This window comes from Erpetoichthys calabaricus, chromosome 17 (assembly GCF_900747795.2).
Source record: "Erpetoichthys calabaricus chromosome 17, fErpCal1.3, whole genome shotgun sequence".
In the NCBI taxonomy this organism is placed as follows: domain Eukaryota; kingdom Metazoa; phylum Chordata; class Cladistia; order Polypteriformes; family Polypteridae; genus Erpetoichthys; species Erpetoichthys calabaricus.
This window is the reverse complement of record NC_041410.2, coordinates 16,083,481-16,102,924: the sequence shown is the minus strand read 5'-3', so window position 1 is coordinate 16,102,924 and position 19,444 is coordinate 16,083,481. Positions and strand designations below refer to the sequence as shown.

The 19,444-nt window shown below is 39.0% G+C and overlaps 1 protein-coding gene and 1 long non-coding RNA gene across 2 annotated transcripts in view; both read left to right on the top strand.

Moving 5' to 3' along the window:
* Window positions 1-2,050, top strand: part of LOC127526131 (uncharacterized) — an 8,230-nt gene extending 6,180 nt beyond the window's left edge. Inside the window, exon 2 of the long non-coding RNA XR_007933750.1 lies at window positions 1,704-2,050. This is a non-coding gene — a long non-coding RNA (uncharacterized LOC127526131). The remainder of the gene's footprint in view (window positions 1-1,703) is intronic.
* A 3,411-nt stretch (window positions 2,051-5,461) lies between these two features.
* onecut1 (one cut homeobox 1) overlaps window positions 5,462-19,444 on the top strand; it is a 60,714-nt gene continuing 46,731 nt past the window's right edge. Inside the window, exon 1 of the mRNA XM_028823107.2 lies at window positions 5,462-6,796. Within this exon, the coding sequence (XP_028678940.1) occupies window positions 5,713-6,796 (1,084 nt within the window). The 5' untranslated portion in view covers window positions 5,462-5,712. The remainder of the gene's footprint in view (window positions 6,797-19,444) is intronic.

Genomic DNA, 19,444 nt, shown 5'->3' with positions numbered 1-19,444 from the left:
TATAAACGGATGCAGGTCTTAGTTAAAAATGCATTTCACCTGCTAATTTTTAGATGAGATTTGTCTTCTGTCTTCACTGCCATTAACATCATTAATAAAAGCTATCAATAACTTTGTCGTTTGCAGCAGAGTCTCAAAGTATTGATCCATACAGCTATTTATCTCTGCCATACAAGACATGGAATAATTTTCGCATTATGGCAGACTGGATTTGCTTTTAATTCATATTTAAAGCTGCAAGTGGCTCTATGGAGCTCCCTGCAAAAGACCAGAGGCGCCTAATTAATAATATCTTTGAAAAGTAGGGAGGCATCAGCGTATAAATAATTAATTCGACATCCAGGCCTCTTTGCACATAAGCCCTTTTTACAATTTTAAAATTAGAAGGCTTTTCATGGAGGCTTGCGCTTTGTTTTCTGGAGCGGCCGCCAAACTTCCAACTGTTCTGCGGCGCTTCCGCACGTGCGCCAGGAGCCACCCATCTCAGAATCGGGCAAAGCCGCCTAAAAGTCCAGCCGTCCCGATCTGTTTTGAACCCCCCTCTTTTATTTTAAAATCTATAAAGTTTGATTTGAAAAACGGGCACCTCCCATAACCCCAAAGCGGGTTCAGCGGGTTAGGAAAAAAAAAATGGATGGGTGAAATGCAAACCGTTTTGGTGGTGTAGGTAGGGGCAGGTTGGGGGGGGACGTCTGCCAAAAACTTCAAACTGCAAGAGGAGGACTGCGAGTGTGCCCATTATTAGCATTTTACACAGCAGAGCGCTCGTTGCGCTGAAAACGACTTTATTGTTGCTGCGGGGGAGAGTGCAGGGTGGATCTCCCCGCTACCATTTCAATATGTATTCTGCTTGACTAAATGTTAATAATACCTGTATTTATACCAATTATTTCTTGCACAATAATTGCCACACGCCTTTTCTTTTCATTCTTCAAAGTTTGCAGAGTCTGTTTAGCAAAACCAAAGAATGTTCCCGGCCATTTGCCATTGAATTCGGGCACAAAACATATGAGACATACTGGGGGTCTAACACGCATCAGGGTCGCTTGAGTGAATCTTAACAAAAAGGACATTTTTTTTTTCTCGCTTTTGGCAAGTCACGGAGGCACGAGTGTGAATGACAATATCGACCACTATGAGAATGCGAACAGATGTAGTGTGGAACATATAGAACGACTTACATATTATGGGCAGGCACTCAAAACTTAAACACGTAACTAAGGATTCATTTGGGAGAAAAACGGGGAAAATAACAAGTTTATCAGTTTTTTTTTTCTTAAAACACCTGATCATTCAGGCAGTCCCCGTAAAACGTCCGATTTAAAGCAAACGGGATACGCGATTCATTTCAAGCAATTTACATAAAGATGAATCAGCAACATGCTTATGGTCTATTTTTTATTACGTTATGTTCTCTTTGTGCTCGTGTGTGTGTGTGACGGTGCCGAAGAGGCATAAAAATGACTAAACTGTCATCTTGATCGACTTTTGTTGGTTTGTTCATTGCCACACGCACAAAAGAGCAACGCCTTTCATTGTTGTTAGCATATTCAGCAAGATTATGCAACGAATCCCGGCTAATTCTCTCTCAACTTATTACATTCTCTTTGTTGCTAATTTAACTTTTCTTTTTTTTAACTAAGTAAACCGTGTTTCATTCTTCCTTGACCCTGACAGATGTATGTGTTTTTGTCACCGAGCAGGTCCCCATGAAGCTCAACAGGGGAAAGTCTGAGAGTTAATCTGCTCAACCGGCAGCTGTTGGCTTTTAGAGTCTTGAAGCGTCACCTTTGACATGTCCTCTTTTCAGACCAAGACCTCCAAGCACTGACCACTGCAAGCTGTCACCACGATGCAGGAGGAAAAAAAATAAAATAAAAAGACGCTTTCCAGGCAACCTGTCCAGCACGTCATCAAAAAGTGCAAAAGAGGACGTAACAGACGGTTAGGAGTGTCCATACACAACGCTGATGATGATGATGATGATGATGATGATGATGTCCAATTCTCTTTTAAAACGGATGTACTTAATAAATTTTACTCTGATCTATTTTAGTTGTTTCTTGTTTAATATTCTTTTAGTCCTGCATGTTTAATTTCAGGGAAATATACAATACCACGTATTTAGAAATAACGTCAGTTAAACAAGTAGCAAGCAGTACAACGTGTGACGGGTTGAGTTCACGTCGCTTGCGCTTCATTAGCACGCATTACAACGGGAGTTGCGAAACGTAAACGTCTTTCGTGGCAAGCATGCAATAGATAAATCTTACACTGATATGCTTTTATTTATTTTCTATAGGTCATGTCATTTTTAGAAGCAACCAATATCTAAAAAGACATCCAAAAACGAACAGTACGGACAGAAAAAACAAATGACCTAACTGCTGCACATTTTTTCATGTTGCCCCTTTCTACAAATGGCACACCTCTCACTTTTGTCAGTTCAGATCAATTTTAGCAATTCATTTCAAATCAGTTGAAATTCATTCAAATATCATAATGTGCTGTGTCATAACTCCGTCCCTCCTGCAGCTACAGTTAGAGTAAGGGGGCTACGTTTTAGAAGGCTTAGTTCGTTATTGTTAATGGCTGAACAATAGACACATCTGCCTTGTGTTTTACGTAAAGTACTTTATCTGAGCAGTTCAGCACACAATAGCAACAGTGGCATTTGGTCTTCACGGCGTCTATTATCCTTCTGCCTTTTTTTTTTTTATTCATTTCACTAAAACTGCTGGAAGATTTGCGCAAATGAGTTGTTTTATTTGTAACAACTAAAAAAAAAAACAACCTCGCAAAATGCGAGTATTGCGACTATGTGCGATTGTGAAATACGTGATGACAGATCGGACTTGAAAAGATTCAACTGGAACTCGAGTTGTTAGCTCCAAAAACAAACTTCTTAAATTTACTATGTAGATATGTGCCATGACCCGTCATTAAAATATACAGAGAAGAACGAGTGGACAATTGTAGGGACCGATAATAACAAGAATATTACAAACTGCAAAGCCTTCTTCATCTGCGGCGTGCGCCCACCGTGACTAACAAGCGAGCGTTTCATGCTCGGCTCTTAATTTAAGGCAAATCAGACAGAGTTTATGTGGTTGGTTAAATAGGATGGCTTTGATTTTTTTTTTCTCCTGAGGAGAACCCGGAAGTTAATATTAAAACGATGTTTAAGGAGACCCGGCGTATTAGCAAAACCAAATAAACAGTGGAGGCACCACTTGAAATTGCTGGTGTGGCTTACTATTACGTTTAGATGTGTCTGTATCCTAATGAACTTGTCCTGTAATTGTCCACAGTATATAAATAAGAACCTTAGAAATATGAGAAACGGCTGGAGACCATTCACACCATAAAGCTCGTTTGTTTTACGTAAAAACTAAGCAGGCCTAATAATCTGATCTTGATACTTTCAAGTATCTGTTAGATATAAGGTGCAACGTCCTTACATGTCACAGTTAGACATGAACGGCAATGTATAGATAGATAGATAGATAGATAGATAGATAGATAGATAGATAGATAGATAGATAGATAGATAGATAGATAGATAGATAGATAGATAGATAGATAGATAGATAGATAGATAGATAGATAGATAGATAGATAGATAGATAGATAGATAGATAGATAGATAGATAGATAGATAGATCGGGTTATTTATTATCATCCTTGCTTTTATTTTCCCTTAACTCACGTTCATTTTTTATGCAAATCCGAGCTGACGTTCATTAATAGGAACGCAAAGCTTTTACAATAAATTTATTCAAAGCGAATCCTTCGCATACATAACGTTCTCCTCTTTCAGCTGTCATTGTAAATATTCCTAATAATGGCTTCTCGTTTTTTAAATATTTTACATTCTTCTTTTATTAAATCAATATCCAGCTTATTTCGTTCGAATCGCAAACTTTATAACGCAGATTAAAAGACGAATTGGTTTGGCAAATTCAAGATCGCAGTGATACGTTATCCCCCCTCGTTCCATCCCTGTCGGCTTTTACCTAACCCTGTAAATTTTCATTGATTGAATACTTGAAAATGTGGTCGACTTAAACTTCTACAGGCTATTAGCAGTTTTAACATATTTGAATTCCCAAACTCAGGAGAACAGTACGGAATGTTGTACTTGGTTAAGAAACTTAGTGAAGGATAAATAGTATAGCGTCTAACGGTGGAGCTTTGACTCCATAATGAAAGGCTTATGTTTCTCTTTCAAAATCGTGTCTACTGCTCAAGAACATTTTCGGTAATTTATTTGTGCTGAGTTTTCGTTCATGATTTTGAGAGAAGATACAGACTTTATAGGTCAAGTTAAAGGTGCCAGACTGGTTCTTCGGAGAAATAGCACAGAGGAATCCCAAGGAACCATCCAGCAGAAGATTTCAGATAAAAAAAATCTTTATTTAGATCAGTAACAGGCCCTATAACTAACCTTCAATAGAAAAATATGTCAAATATCAAAGGATTCTCGTGATTTCAGAAGGACTCATGGCTGTACTCAATAACGCAGGCCAAGTTCAGGTTTCCTTGATCTGTTGTTTCCTTGGTGCAGGCAGCCTATACTAGACATTAAAGATTTCTAATTTTTTCCACATATTAGTAAACTTTCCACGGCTCAAAGAACTAATTTCATATGTAAAGAGCTCTACTTAGAATGAAACAGTTCTTTAACAAGCAATAGTTCTGCGAGAAACTACACCACCCAGTAAAGTCACATTTTTTGAACCGTTATTTTTTTAAGAGTGTAAGGATGACCTGGTTGGAGAGCTACATTTCATGAAAGAATTTTCATTAGGGCAACAAATCTGATTGGATAAAATTATTTTCAAGTTGCATAGACTACGGAATGGCGCCCTATTCATGGTCCAGGATTGGTCCTTATATCTGAGTCCAGTGCCGCCAGAATGAACTTGTCCTCATTTTGCGAAGGTTCAAAAAGCACATGGGTAGAAGGGCTGTGATACAAATAATCTGAGTAGTTTAAAAAGTTATGATTAGTATCTATCTATCTATCTATCTATCTATCTATCTATCTATCTATCTATCTATCTATCTATCATAGTGCCTTTCATTTCTATCTATCTATCTATCTATCTATCTAGAAATAAACCGTGTTCATTTCTCTATGTCAACCTCTCCATCTCGTGCATTCTTTCTTTCTCTCCTTTTTCTTTCACACACACAGTCACACAGTAACACACACACACACACACACACACAAACGCAATTTCCTCGTGAAGTTTGCAGCGTTATCTTGCAGCTACACGAAACAGTTCAAATAAGTGACGAGCCGGCAGGGAGCACTTCCACCTTAATAATTGTGATGATGTCACAGGAGAGGAGCGGCATGTGAGTAGGCAACGGGAGAGGAGGGGAGGGGGTGACCGGATCCAATGCGCATGCTCACCCAGTGGGCGCCGCAGCACCAGAGCCGCGGCCAAAGAAATCGAAACAGTACGAGACATGGCTAGAGATGGCGAGGGACACGATCAGACTGCGATCACGGCTGCTGATGCTCTTTTAGGCAAACGGGGGCCTTAAAGCCATACCAGACTAAGGACACCAACAACCATAGCAACAATTCCAACAAAGCTTTGCAATAGAAACCAAATCTCGCTTGGCGAATGTGAAGACTTCTTTGGACAATCCTCAAACAGATCAGATAGATGTGTTGTCCACAAGCTTGCACGAATAGTAATGAATGCTCAGCTGACGATGGAGAATATTGGCGATCTGCACGGGGTGAGTCATGAGCAGGTGCCAACTACGGCTGATTTGATGAACAGTAACAGCCCTCATCACAGAAGCTCCGTAGCCCATCGCAGCAACCACTTGTCAGCCCACTCTCGCTCCATGGGCATGGCATCCATCCTTGACGGCAGCGACTATCATCACCATCGGCCACCCGACCACGCTTTAACGGGACACCTGCACCCCGCCATGACCATGGCTTGTGAGGCGCCCCCGGGAATGAGCATGAGCAGCACCTACACCACTTTAACCCCTTTGCAGCCGCTACCTCCCATCTCGACGGTCTCGGACAAGTTTCCTCATCACCACCACCACCATCATCACCATCATCACCCCCACCAGCGCATACCGGGAAATGTGAGCGGCAGCTTCACCCTGATGAGGGACGATAGAGGTCTGGCTTCTATGAACAATCTTTATGCTCCATACCACAAGGATGTCACCAGCATGGGACAAAGCCTCTCTCCCTTGTCGGGGTCAGGGCTGGGAGCCATTCACAACTCCCAGCAAGGTCTGCCTCCTTACGCTCAACCTGGCGCTACCATGCCCAGCGAGAAGATGCTGACACCAAACGGATTTGAAGCCCACCACCCTGCTATGCTGGCCAGGCACGGTGATCAGCACATGACAGCTTCCTCGGCTGGCATGGTGCAAATCAACGGGATTCATCACCATCCCCATGCCCATCTCAATGCCCAGAGCCACGGTCAGGTTTTAGGCTCCACCAGGGAACAAAATTCATCATCAGTGCCTGGATCGCAGGTCAATAACGGAAACAATTCAGGACAAATTGAAGAAATTAATACCAAAGAAGTAGCCCAGAGGATCACCACCGAGCTTAAAAGGTACAGCATCCCGCAGGCCATTTTCGCTCAGAGGGTGCTGTGTCGATCGCAGGGGACCCTCTCTGACTTGCTAAGGAACCCCAAACCTTGGAGCAAGCTAAAATCAGGCCGGGAGACTTTCAGAAGAATGTGGAAGTGGCTCCAGGAGCCGGAATTCCAGCGAATGTCTGCTCTCAGGCTTGCAGGTGAGTACAGATTTCACTTTCTGTTTTAACCTCAAACGAACCATGCGGAGCGAGAAAAAAAAAACCGGGACGTGTGTTGACTTTGTCTGGTTTTAAACTCGTAATAATAATACTACAATCAACAGTGGTGTCTAATCCCGACTTCAATGGGTTCATCTGATCCTATCTCGAATATTTATGTTGTAAAGGTGATTTTTTTTTGCTTCCCCCATCGCACAGCCTTGTGCACCTAAAGCCGTTTTATCGGGTCTTCGGTTGGACAAAAAAAAAATGAGGTTATGTTTTCAATTCGAAATATCGATCGATGGGGTTCTTTGTAAAGCGACACCGCATCTATCAGGCGGGTGCCGTTTTTTTTCCTATTATACATTTCAGATGGAAAATGTAAATTCAGAATATTTGAAAAACACACACACACACAATTCGTATTCTTTATTTGTGTGGTGATTTGCCGAACAAAAGCAAGTATGTGCATGGGGAACTGATCAGGTGTCCGTACCTCTTGTCTGTCCGCTCTTCTCTATTGTCCTGTACCGTCCTGCTAAAAGAGATGAAGAGAACTGGGACGTCTTGTTTGCACGTGCTGCTTCATTTATTATTCGCCGTGTCTACTTCAGCTAACGCGTCTTTGTAGATAAGATGTTAATATGCTGGAGTTCCCCAGATCTTTAATAAGTTACCTGGCCCAGGGAATGCTTTTGTATGGATACATGCAAGGTGTGTGTGTGTGTGTAAGTGGGGGTCTCTCTGTGTTGATCCCATCATATTTTCAAATTAACCATTTTAAGTGTGTACCTGTAAAAGAAAACAGTAAAAAGGGTAAGCAGTCATTTTGTTGTGTTATTTGGTCTCGGTTGACAGTTAAAGTGACAAAGGAATCTTAGCACAGGAGATCAGAAAGGCAATTTAGGACTAACAGAAGAAATTAATAGCAAAGCGGATCAACGGCGAGCTGATACCATAGAAGAGAACAATGCAGACCAGGATTACCAGCACTTTTTTTTTTCTAGCTGTTTTGGTTTTTGTTGTTTTTGCTTGTGCACAGCATGTTTGGATTTAGTGACGTGGCACGGACTGAGGTTTTGTTAATTAACTGATAGGTCTCCATTAATTTGTCCCTGGAGAATGAGACACAGTCAATCTGAGCGCAAGTCAGGGGCACTGATCCGTTTCACAGAATGAGAGAGAGAGAGAGAGAGAGAGAGAGAGAGGGAAAGAGTCACATCCCCCCCCCCCCCCCCCCCCCCCCCTTCGAGTGCACAAAGGACGGCTGTTCTTCACACGGGGGCCACGTTCTCAGCGAAAAGCCGTCGTATTCATAATGTAAAACTGCTGCTGTGTGTTTCTTTTATTCTGCACATTCATTTGACGGTTCTATCTGATGATACAATATTGGGATTATTTGTGTATGTGGGTGACTGCATGTGGACACGCCCTCTTTTTAAGCCCACTGTCCTCTGTATTTACGATTTCCTTGTGTATATATATATATAGCACACCTGCTTGTGTTTTAAATGTGGGCTCATCTTCGTTAAGATTCTATGAACTTTTTTTTTTTTAATTTGGTTTTTTTTTTTTTTTATTGATTTATGAGCAGACCCCCAACCTTAAAGGCCAATCAGAAATGGCACAGTGAGAAATTTTATTTAGCAAGTGTTCGGATCAGAATACAAACCAAACGGCTGCCGCAGACAAAGAAAATATCCTTAACGCTAACAATAGACAAATCTCGTTTTATTCGATCCTGTGTGTATTTTTACGACAGTTTGGCCGACTCGAGTCCTCATTTATTTACATGGATCAATACTGGAAACGACCACTTGAATTAGAATATGTTGTTGAAGACCCTTCTGCGTGTTATCTGAATGTAAACGCTGGCAATTCAGACTGGCTGACCCAGTGTGAAAAGAAGAACATTGGGTCAATTGCAAAAACACACACACACACACACACACGAATAAACACTCTTACACAATAATTCACCTGTTGTTTGATAAAAGGAAGGCTGAAGCTTAGGGGAAATTAAACAATAAAACGGCCGAGTCTTTAGACGGGATAACCCGGGTTGACTCCGTGTTCTTGATTCTTATTATTGCGAGTTATTAATCTCATTTTTAACATTTGTATAGCATTATCATATACAAAATATATTCAATTACTAAGTGTTTACGCGTTCAAAATTGATTTCGCGTGAGCCAGGTTTGTAACTTCAATCCTGGGCCTTAATAAGCAAAAAACTAACACTTGTAAGTTACTCCTCCGAAAATGTACACGACTACATTTAAATTGATTATATATTTATTAAATATCCAAAACGAGCCAAATATGATGTTTAATGTTCATAATATTTAAGGAAAAATAAAAATTAAAAAAAAAAACAGAAAAATGAATTCTGTAAGCTTTAAGAATGAATATATGTGCACAATACACAGTATGCAAATGTCACAAGTTTAGAAGTTGAAAGTATTATATTTGTAAAAATATAAAATAACGATATGAGTCCTGTAGTCAGTGAAGTGCGCCATGCAAGAAGACATTTAGCTGAAAAAAAAATTATATATATATATATATATATATATATATATATATATATATATATATATATATATATATATATATATATATATATATATTCAAATATATATATTTGAATAAAGAGCATTTGTGTAAAATCAGACTGTGTGAAATAAATACACACAGAGAGAACTGTTTATTGATTACCTGCAAAAGTCAAAGAAACTATGTGAGCCGCCTTCTAAGAGGCTATATGTAAAATTAATATCGATTATTTAAATATGCTTCGATTACACGGCAATTAATGATTCGCTGTCCTCCAACACGGCAGGACTTTCTTTCTGGGTTTTTCAGAGGAAATTCCTTTTGTCATCGTTTGCAGTTCCCGTACGAGAACGGGCAGAAGTTTTGTATCTCAAAGAATAATAATTCTTGTATTCACAACAACACTAATAATAATAATAATACATTTAATATAATAATACATTTAATATCATAATTATTATTATTGTTGTTGTTATTACCATAATCACAATAATAACAACAGTAGCAAAAGGTGCAGCGGTGTAAACGCCTGGTTTGTGCTCGCACTTAATATAAGCAATATGTCGGTAACCCGATGTTTTTTCTAGTCCGTTCTTTCTTGTTTTGTTCTATTTTTATGTTTGTTTTTCTTCAAAATTGTACATAAATTTATACCTGTTTTTCAATGACATGACGTTTAATTAAAACGCTAGAGTCCATTAGCATAAATGCATACATTTTAAACAGTTTTTGTTAATGTATAATAATGAAAAAATATATATTTGCAGGCATCTACTATTTCTTTTACAACTTTCCTTCAGTTAAAAATATTTATTTGTTGAAACACAAAATATTTTTTTTCATGCTAGCAAGACAAAATGAATCTTTCGCAAGCAGATCGAATCCGTTGTGCGGTTTTACACTGGCGTGGGTATCCTGTATGTACGTAGCTACTTAACTCGCATACACACGCTTATTAAATTTACAACAACCAAAAAAAAAAAGGAAAAGAAAAGAAGGGAATGAAACGCTAAATATATTTTCAGCCCGTAGTTCTAGTCCAAATGAATGTTATTTGGAATTAAGTACAGGTAAATATCTCGTTTATATAAAAACGAGGAAACTTTTTGGCATTTGGTGAAAATGCAAAGAAACAAAAATAATAATAAAAATAAAAATAACCATTGAAATAATAAATAAATAATGAAATGCTTGTGGTGATCGATTTGGTCACCTCGTCCTGTCACACTTGTTCCCATACAGTCCCCCGGCCAGACTGATGTTTACTCCATTATCTGTTAAGCAGATAAATGTAATTGTAAAGCTGAACTAAGTCATCTTGGGTAGGTTGTCGGTATTTTTCTTATTACACTTCACAACAGCATCTGAATTTATAGGCCAAAACAATCCAAGTATGATGTTATTATTGGTAGTAGTGTTAGTACTGTGGTTTTGATTGCTGTGATTTCCGGCATAAAACTTCCGCGATTTTCAATGATTGTAGAAAGAAACCACGCAGCTAGTATTAATACTGTTAATCGAATGTGTACAGAAGTATTACTTAATGGATATTAGGTAATAATGTATGTGTTTGTTTCAATAGCATCACAAGCAAATGTTGTTATTATTATTATTATTATTATTAATCACTGTATATAGGCGCAGAATAATGGAGGTATGCGCACCTATAGGAACTTCTCAGTGCATGTGTGTCGGCGGGACGGTGGAAGGTATTTCTTAAAAATATCGAAATCTATACGTCACTAATCAATAACGAACTATAGAAGTGATATTAATAAGTAATTAAAAAGTATTGAGTACTTTCACTATTTCCATCGAGTACTGGAGTTTTTAATTTTACGAGGATAAGGCATTGGTGTCAAGTTTTGCTCATTTTCATTTTGTCTGTAATTATTTTGAAAATTGGCTAGTTTCGTTTTCAACGTATCGAACTTTATGTGGAAAGTTGAAGGTGTTCAAAAATAAAATTAGGAAACGGAGATTCGGCGTAGCCCGTATTTTCAAAGCGCCTGCTGCTTTTGCTTTTGGGCCGACATTTTTGTTTCTGGTTTCAGGCGGGCGGCGCGCTCTTGCACATGTCCAGTGCAGCCCGCAGAATTTCTGTTTGTTAGTTTGTAGCGTGTCCTTGCAGACTGTTTGATTTATAACCAGCTACTACACAATCTCATTTGCTTTTTTGTTAATATTTATCTAAACTGAATACGGTGTACACGCTTTAACTGCAGGGCACTGTAGGGTAAGTTTTGAAGAATGCGCAAATCCTTATATGGTTCAAGACGTTAAAACATTTAAACATTCTTAACAAAAATCTTATTAGGAACTTTTATTAACGAAAACTAAAGTACTTTCCATTAATAATTGTGTGTAGGTACAGTATGTAGGTTTTGAAAACCCCACGTCCACTAAGCCCAGGTGTAAAGATCATTTTAATTCAGTCACTTCTGCTCTAAAAATATACCTAGTGAGCCTCCACATCTGCATCCACATAGAAAAGAAAAAAAAATCATAAATACAAACAGTCAGAATTTCGCAATATTGAGACATATTTTAAAAACAGCACAGCCCAGCTCGTACAGAACCGGCAGCTAAGCGTTTACATCCCGACAGTGTATTGCATATTATGATGCAGTATCTGCGAATGTGCATTCTGTTTTTATTTAGCGCCAATAATGCTAGTAGAAAAAATAAAATATACTTTTAAATTACACAGATGAAAAATAATTATTATTTCCAGTTCCGAAATGTTGTTTGAGTATTGTTTGATCCAGATTTTATAAGCGGCATCCGCGTGTCTAATGGCTTTTATCACGCGCCTACTGTAGCATAATATTTTACAGTCACGTAAATGTGTTCAAGAAAAGAAACTGCTTGTGTTTGTCAGATGGAATGATAAATACCGTGTTTAAACCCTGGCCTATATAGGGGAAGGCCACTTTATTTATTGATTCATATCATGGTCTGATAGAACCAGTGCGCCATCTGCTGGGCGTATTCTGTTCCTATTACAGCAAGTCCCTTCCATTGTGAATGCGCTGCACTGCACACGTTGCCTTCATTTCATGCATCGAGATTTTGTAGTGACGGCTAGTGATTTGCCAAACATTTTCTCATTTTTTTTTATCCAACCATCTTTTTCCAATCGTCTTTAGTACATCACTTAGACTAGAGACTTACACTGCGACACAGTACATAATGTAATGGACGCAAAGTCCATTTCAGTACCCTGGTCAGCTCATTTCCCACTCTTCATATTCTACTCAAAAGCTTTTGCTTTACACGAAAAAAAAAAGGATCGACGCGTCCCTCATTTCTTGCGCTCGTGAGGGGAATTTTCAGCCCTCCCAGAACAGGTGTGATTGGCCCCTCCCACTGCAAGTCCCCTTCCAGGTTCAGAGAGCACCGTGTAGGCGAAAGCAAACAAACACTCAGTCATTCCCGTCCACGTGGACAGCGAGTAGCCAATGAGAGCTGGCGGTCAAGCATTAACACTAATGACCGCACCTTATAAATGAGCAGTCACCGGGTGAGATTAGACTGGCTCCCGTGTCCTGGTGTGTTTACAGTTCTCGGTAAGTGGGAATGATCAGATATCCCAGTTTACAGGAATGTGTGTGGTCGGGTAATTGGCGAGTCTAAATTGTACTATTTAATAAAAACTGCCAAAGTGTTTTTTCGGAGCAATGCCACAAATAAACTATTTTCGATTCCTAAAAGATATATCCACATGAAAGTTTCAGGAAGAAACTTTTATATATTTAGATCTGTAGCAGATTCCATAAATAACCATGAATGGATTATAACCGATTTGTGATCTTGATTGTAAAAGAACTCTGGTTGCACACAGTTACAGGTTTTCTTGCTCTGTTATATCCTACTTGGGTAGCCTCCTATACATTATTGATTTCTGTTTTGTCCACATGTTAGGGATCTTTTCAAAAACCAAAGAACTGATATCATATGCAGAGATCACTTCCTAGAAAGAAATGGCTCTTTTTCAAGCTAATATTCTAGTACAGGGGTCTCCAACTTCAGTCTTGGAATGCTACTGTGGCTTCAGGTTTTCATTCTAAACCTTAATCTTAATTAGTGACCTGCTTTTACTGCTAATTAACTTCTCCCTTCATTTGAATTGACTTGTGTTTTTTTACAATTCAGTCCTCTGAATTGCTTTCTCTTCTTTTTTTATCCTTAAACGGCACGCAAAATGAGTGTAAAGTTAATGAGCTAACTAACACATGACTAGCTAAGTCAGGGCCTCAAACTCCACTTTTCTAATTAGAAGCTGATTCTTGCTATTAGTTAAAACCGTTATTTAATTTCACAGCTTTTGCTACACCAGACATTTCCAAAACTGTTGATTTTCTCTTTTCTAGGAACAATGACAAAATGTTTTCTATACCTGAGCAGATCAACATTACTGAGAACTTCGCCTTTCTTTATTCTCAAATATTGTACAATGGGCACAGGTTAGCTGGTCAAGTGTTGGCTTGTTTTATAGATAATTAAGGAAAAGAGAAATAATTAAGGCATCTAATTAAGTCTTACATAGCAAGTCAATTAAATTTAAGGCAAAAGAGTTTATTAGCAGTAAAACTGTTCACTGACTAAGGAAAAAGTTAGAATGAAAACCCAGCAATCCAGGACCGCAGTTGGAGAGACCCCTGAATTAAAGTGTCCGAGTCTTAAATAGCAAGTCCATTAAAATGAAGGCAAATGAAGTTAAATTAAGAGAAAAAAAAACTGGTCAATAATTAACAAAAGGGTTAGAATGAAAACAGCCTCAGTAGCACTCCGGGACAGGAGAGTCACTTTTACAAATAAAGGTGCCAGAGAGATGCCATGGTGGCCCCATTTTTGGTTCAGAAAATAATCATTCACGTGAAGGTTCCTGAAAGAACTTTTATTTATTCAGATGTGTACAGACCCCCATAAATAACCATGAATAGATGGTTAGCTGCTGTGAAATACCAATGGGTCATCATTTTAGAAGGACTCCTGCTACATACAATCACACAGGCTAAGTTAATAATAATAATAATTTTTTTTTAAAGGCACCTTGAGTGGCACAGTGGTAGCACTGCTGTCTCACAGTTAGGAGATCCAGGTTCGCTTCCTGGGTCCTCCGTGTGTGAAGTTTGCATGTTCTCCCCGTGTCTGTGTGGGTTTCCTCCCACAGTCCAAAGACATGCAGGTTAGGTGCATTGGCGATTTTATTCGATATCTATCTCATTAAAGTGTGAATTTCCCCTTGGGATTAATAAAGTATCTATCTATCTATCTAAAATTGTCCCTAGTGTGTGTGCTGTGTGTGTGTGTGCCCTGCAGTGGGCTGGCACCCTGCCTAGAGATTTGTTCCTGCTTTGCGCCCTGTGCTGGCTGGGATTGGCTCCAGCAGTCCCCTCGTGACCCTATGTTAGGATATAGCCGGTTGGATAATGGATGGATGGGTAAAGGTACCACTCAAGGACACCTTACAAAAAGTCAAAAGAAAATTTACTAAATCAAAGAAATACTAAAAGAAATTAACAATAAATAAAAAGAAAACCATGCACTCATAAATAACAATATACAATTAAAATAACATATATACTGTGTATATATATATATATATATATATATATATATATATAATAATTGTATATGATCATATAAATACAACACTGTACAATCAAGGGACAAAATCAAGGGGAGTGCGCAAGTTTCAAAAGATAAGTTTTAAGTCTGGATTTGAAGTTGGGAAGTGAATCAATGCTACAGAAGGGAGTTCCAGAGATAAGGAGCAACAAAGCTAAAGGATCTAGAGCCCTAGGTAGATAAATGAGCAGAGGGTGTAACCTAGAAATTTCAATAAGAAGATCTAATAGTACGAGCAGGTCTATAAATATGTAAGCAATTCGAAAGATATGAAGGTGCCAGGCTATGAAGAACTAGGAATGTTAATAGCAGAAGCCTGAAATTAGTACAGTATTTAACAAGGAGCCAGTGAAGTTCACAAAGAACCAGGGTACAGTAATTTGTTCTATGGAGGTGGTTCTGGTAATAACTTGAGCAGCAGAATTCTGGACCAGCTGGAGCTTATGCATTAGCTTGTGAGGGAGGCCAGCCAATACAGAATTACAGCAATCTATATGTGATGTTAGCAGAGCATGTAGAAGAGCAGCAGCACTATTAGGTGTGAGGAATGAGAAGATTTATATTGTGAAGATGAAAATATGCAGGCCAGGTAATATTGTTAATGTGAGTTCAGGTTTTCTTAATCTGCTAGGTAGGCTACCAAACGTTAAAGATTTCATGTTTTTTCTAAACATTAGGAAGTGTTCATATGCAATTAACCCGTTCCAGAATGAAATGATGCTTTGTTAAGTAAGAGGAGCCACACGAGCCAGTAAAGAACCAGCATTTTTTGTTTGATTGTTGCAGACCCCTGGTCTATAGGGAACCACACAACCCAGTAAAGTGCCATTAAAGAAACCGTGGTTTTTAAGAGTGTGGCGCAGTGTGAGTATGGATGTGTGCCCTGAGATGAACTGGTGCCCTCCTCGAAGTTGGTTGCCCACTGTGCCCCTTGGGCTGAATAATCGTGTTAGAAAATGAATGGATGGAAAGAAAATCTTTTACATTCTTTTGTTATTGACCAAACGCACGCTGAAAAAAATACATCATTGAATTTAATTCATTTTATTATGTCAACTTTTTTCAGCTAATTGAATTAAGTTCAATCAACTTAAAATATAATGTTGTGTTTACTAAATATACCTTTTTATATTAACGTGATGAAAACAATTAATACACATGTCTATGACTTTTGTAAATCTGAAAAGAGTGTAACTCAGTCCACTCAGGCTGCTTAAAGCTCACCAGGTCTTTGGGTGTAATTAACTTTCAGATGGTTTTTATTTAAACCCACAATATCAGCATAAGTAATAAAGAGTGTGCAACATTTTTGGTATTTAAGAATGTAATGGTTTTATTTATTCCTTTAATGTGCACTTGTTTTCATTTTCTGAATTTGCAGTTTAATCCTAGAATTAACCCACGTGTCCACATGGACATGTTGTTACCTCTTAAACGCAAAAGGTCCTAAAATGGCACTTTAGTGGGTTGTGTGGTGCCTCGTAGAAACACCGTATGACATTCTGTGAAGGGCTCTTTTCATGTGTAATTCTATTATCACACTATTTGTTTCTTCAAGGCAACTTACAACTTGTGAGATACAATTGGTTTCATTTCTTTTATTTCTCCAATTAGAGTACAGGCAGGTGAGGTGACTTGTTCATAGTCACACAGCGTCAGTAGTGGGGTTGAAGTCCTCTTTGGGCTTTGAAACGGTTCTTAATATGTGGAAAAATAAGAATCTTTAATGTATAGTATGCAGTCTGGCAGAAGGTAAAACCTGAACATCGCCTGTTCTGTCATATGCAGAATGTCATTTAACTCTTTTAGGCCTGATGTCGACTTTTGTCAAAATTCAAGGGTAGAGGACGGTAATCAACTGTAAACTATGACAAAACTCGCCCTTAAGTTTTAGTTCGACTCTCTTTGCTAGAAGGAAAGTTGTCTTCATTTATTTTGACCTCGATTTGCTGTGCATGCATAACTTGCGAAGAGCAAACAACCTCTAAAATGGCATCGACATCTGGCAAGAGACCAAAGCAAAGATGCAAAGCAAAATACTCCATGGATGTTTTACGGAATTTCGTTGAATAGGACTCTTACTTGTCGGACTCCGAGTTTGATGCAAGTGATCGGGAGATGGATATCAAAAAACGAAAGTGAGGTACCGGCATCATCTGATCGGTCCCCAGCTGATTGTGGTGCTGAACACTTTTGTGTAGCTGATGCACCTACAGCAGCATTCGCCTGGGAGGACCACCACTTATGATGACAAGAGGTACAAACCATATTGCGTCACACTGAGACCACTTCCGCCGCCCTCCTGCTGTGATGCCGAACATGCACCAGCAACGTCCACAGCACATAGCAACAGGCGTTTTATGTTGATTTATGTGTGAAACCATTGCTTTGTGTGCCTTACAGAAAAGTTTTTTGGAAAAATAATTCATCCATCAAAGAGTTAAAATGAGTTCCCCAAGAACACAGGGCCACAGTAGGAATCTTAAGGGACAGTTTCTCACCAACATTAAGATATTTTTGGAACGATAAACGCATAGAATAAAGTGACCAAGTAGTGGGGTCGACAGTAGGACTTTAGGGACCTTCAAGACTCGACTTGATGTTATTTTAGAAGAATGAAGTGGACAGGACTGGAGAGCTTTGTTGGGCTGAATTGCCTGTCCTTGTCCAGATTGCTCCAATATCCTAATGCAGGAACAGTCTTTATAATTGCAGGAACCCATTAGAGTTTTATAAATCTGCTGTTATCTATTTATGATTATTTGTAGAGCTTTTTACTGGTCTAAATAAATAAAGGATCCTCCTGGAACCTTCATGTGGCTAATAATAATAATAATCTTTACATTTATATAGCACTGTTCTCACTACTCAAAGCGCTTCAGTGAGTGGGGAGCCTCTTCAACCACCACTAATGTGTCGCGTCCACCTGGATGATGCGACGGCAGACATTTTTACCACACATGAGCTATTAGGTGGTAAAGTGGTGAGAGAGAGAGAGCCAACTAGACCCAGCGGAGGATTAGGTGGCCAGAATGACCAGGCTGTAGTGGGCAGTTTAGCCAGGACTTTGGGATACACCCTACTCTTTTTTTGAAAAATGCACAGGCATCTCTTATAACCACAGAGTGCCAGGACACTCATCCCATCTGAAGGACAGCGCCATTTTTACAGCAAAGTGTCCCTGTCACTGCATTGGGGGCACTGGGATTCACATTCAGTGCCCGCTACTGGCCTCACCAACACCTCTTCCAGCAGCAACCCAAGTTTTTTCCTGGTTGGTCCTTCCATCCAAGTACTGGCTGGGCCTGAACGTGCTTAGCTTCAGGTGGACGACCTCCTCTTCTGAACTGCAGGTGGTATGGCTGATGGTTCTTTAGGGGGCCAAGCATTGGCATTGTCCTGATGAAGCACTCTGGTACCTTTATTTTTAAGTGTCCAGGGTGGGCAACATGTTTTGCATTGTATTAAAATATAGTCATGTTCCACAACCCACCACAGCATCCAGGAAAAAAGTTAATTTGCTACAAGTCTTTAACTTTTGTTTCCAACTTTTCAAAGGCATGGGGATCCTTTTGAAACCCTGAACCACCAGGGCTGTTTCTTTATGTTGAATGTCACACTTTAAGCAAATATCACGTAGTCGGGTGTGTAAAACTTGTTTATGTTAAGTCAACTCACCCTAAGGCAGCTGTGACAATGGCCGTATCATTTTTTTTTAAGTCTTAATAGGTGTTAATTTTGAGTAAGTACGTGTCCCAAGACGGATTATGCCTCTGTTTAATATAAAATAATCTGATGGATTTGTATCAATGTCAATTAATTGAGTTCATTGTGTTTACGTCAATATAACAGCTCTGCAATACCATCAAACACGAGCATTTTAAGTTTCATTGACTTCAGTGTGAAGTAATTTGACTTCATTGTTTTAAGAGGTGTGTGTTTTGAGAGTTACGTCTAAGGCCCTAAAATCTACAAAATTTTATGTAATATTTCCCAGGAACTGTATTTTGAAAAGATAATATGTGAAGTTCTCTGATGTATTGTGTGCATCCTTGTTTTTTTGTCTGTTGCTTTGATAACCATGGTCAACAAAATGATCAATATAATGATAACAATAAAGGGGCAAATTATAACTGAAGCCACTGAAGGGATTTACAAAAACTTTTATAGAAAACCCAAGGTTCTCATCTGGCAGCAATAATGAAAAACACAGCAGCTACTGTACAATAATCAGTGATTCTTGACACAGCTTACGTTTGGGGAAAAGAAAAATCAATACTGAAGATTCAGTATATCCCAAGAGCACCCGGCATCTGGAAAGGGCTGTGACAAGAAAATATAATATTAATAATTAACCATTAATTTTGTGAAAGCTGCTTAGTCAAAGCCTTGGCAGTCAAGTCAAGTGCCGTGTTGGAGCCATCCTTGGACTGAGCAATTCATTTCTTGTATAGC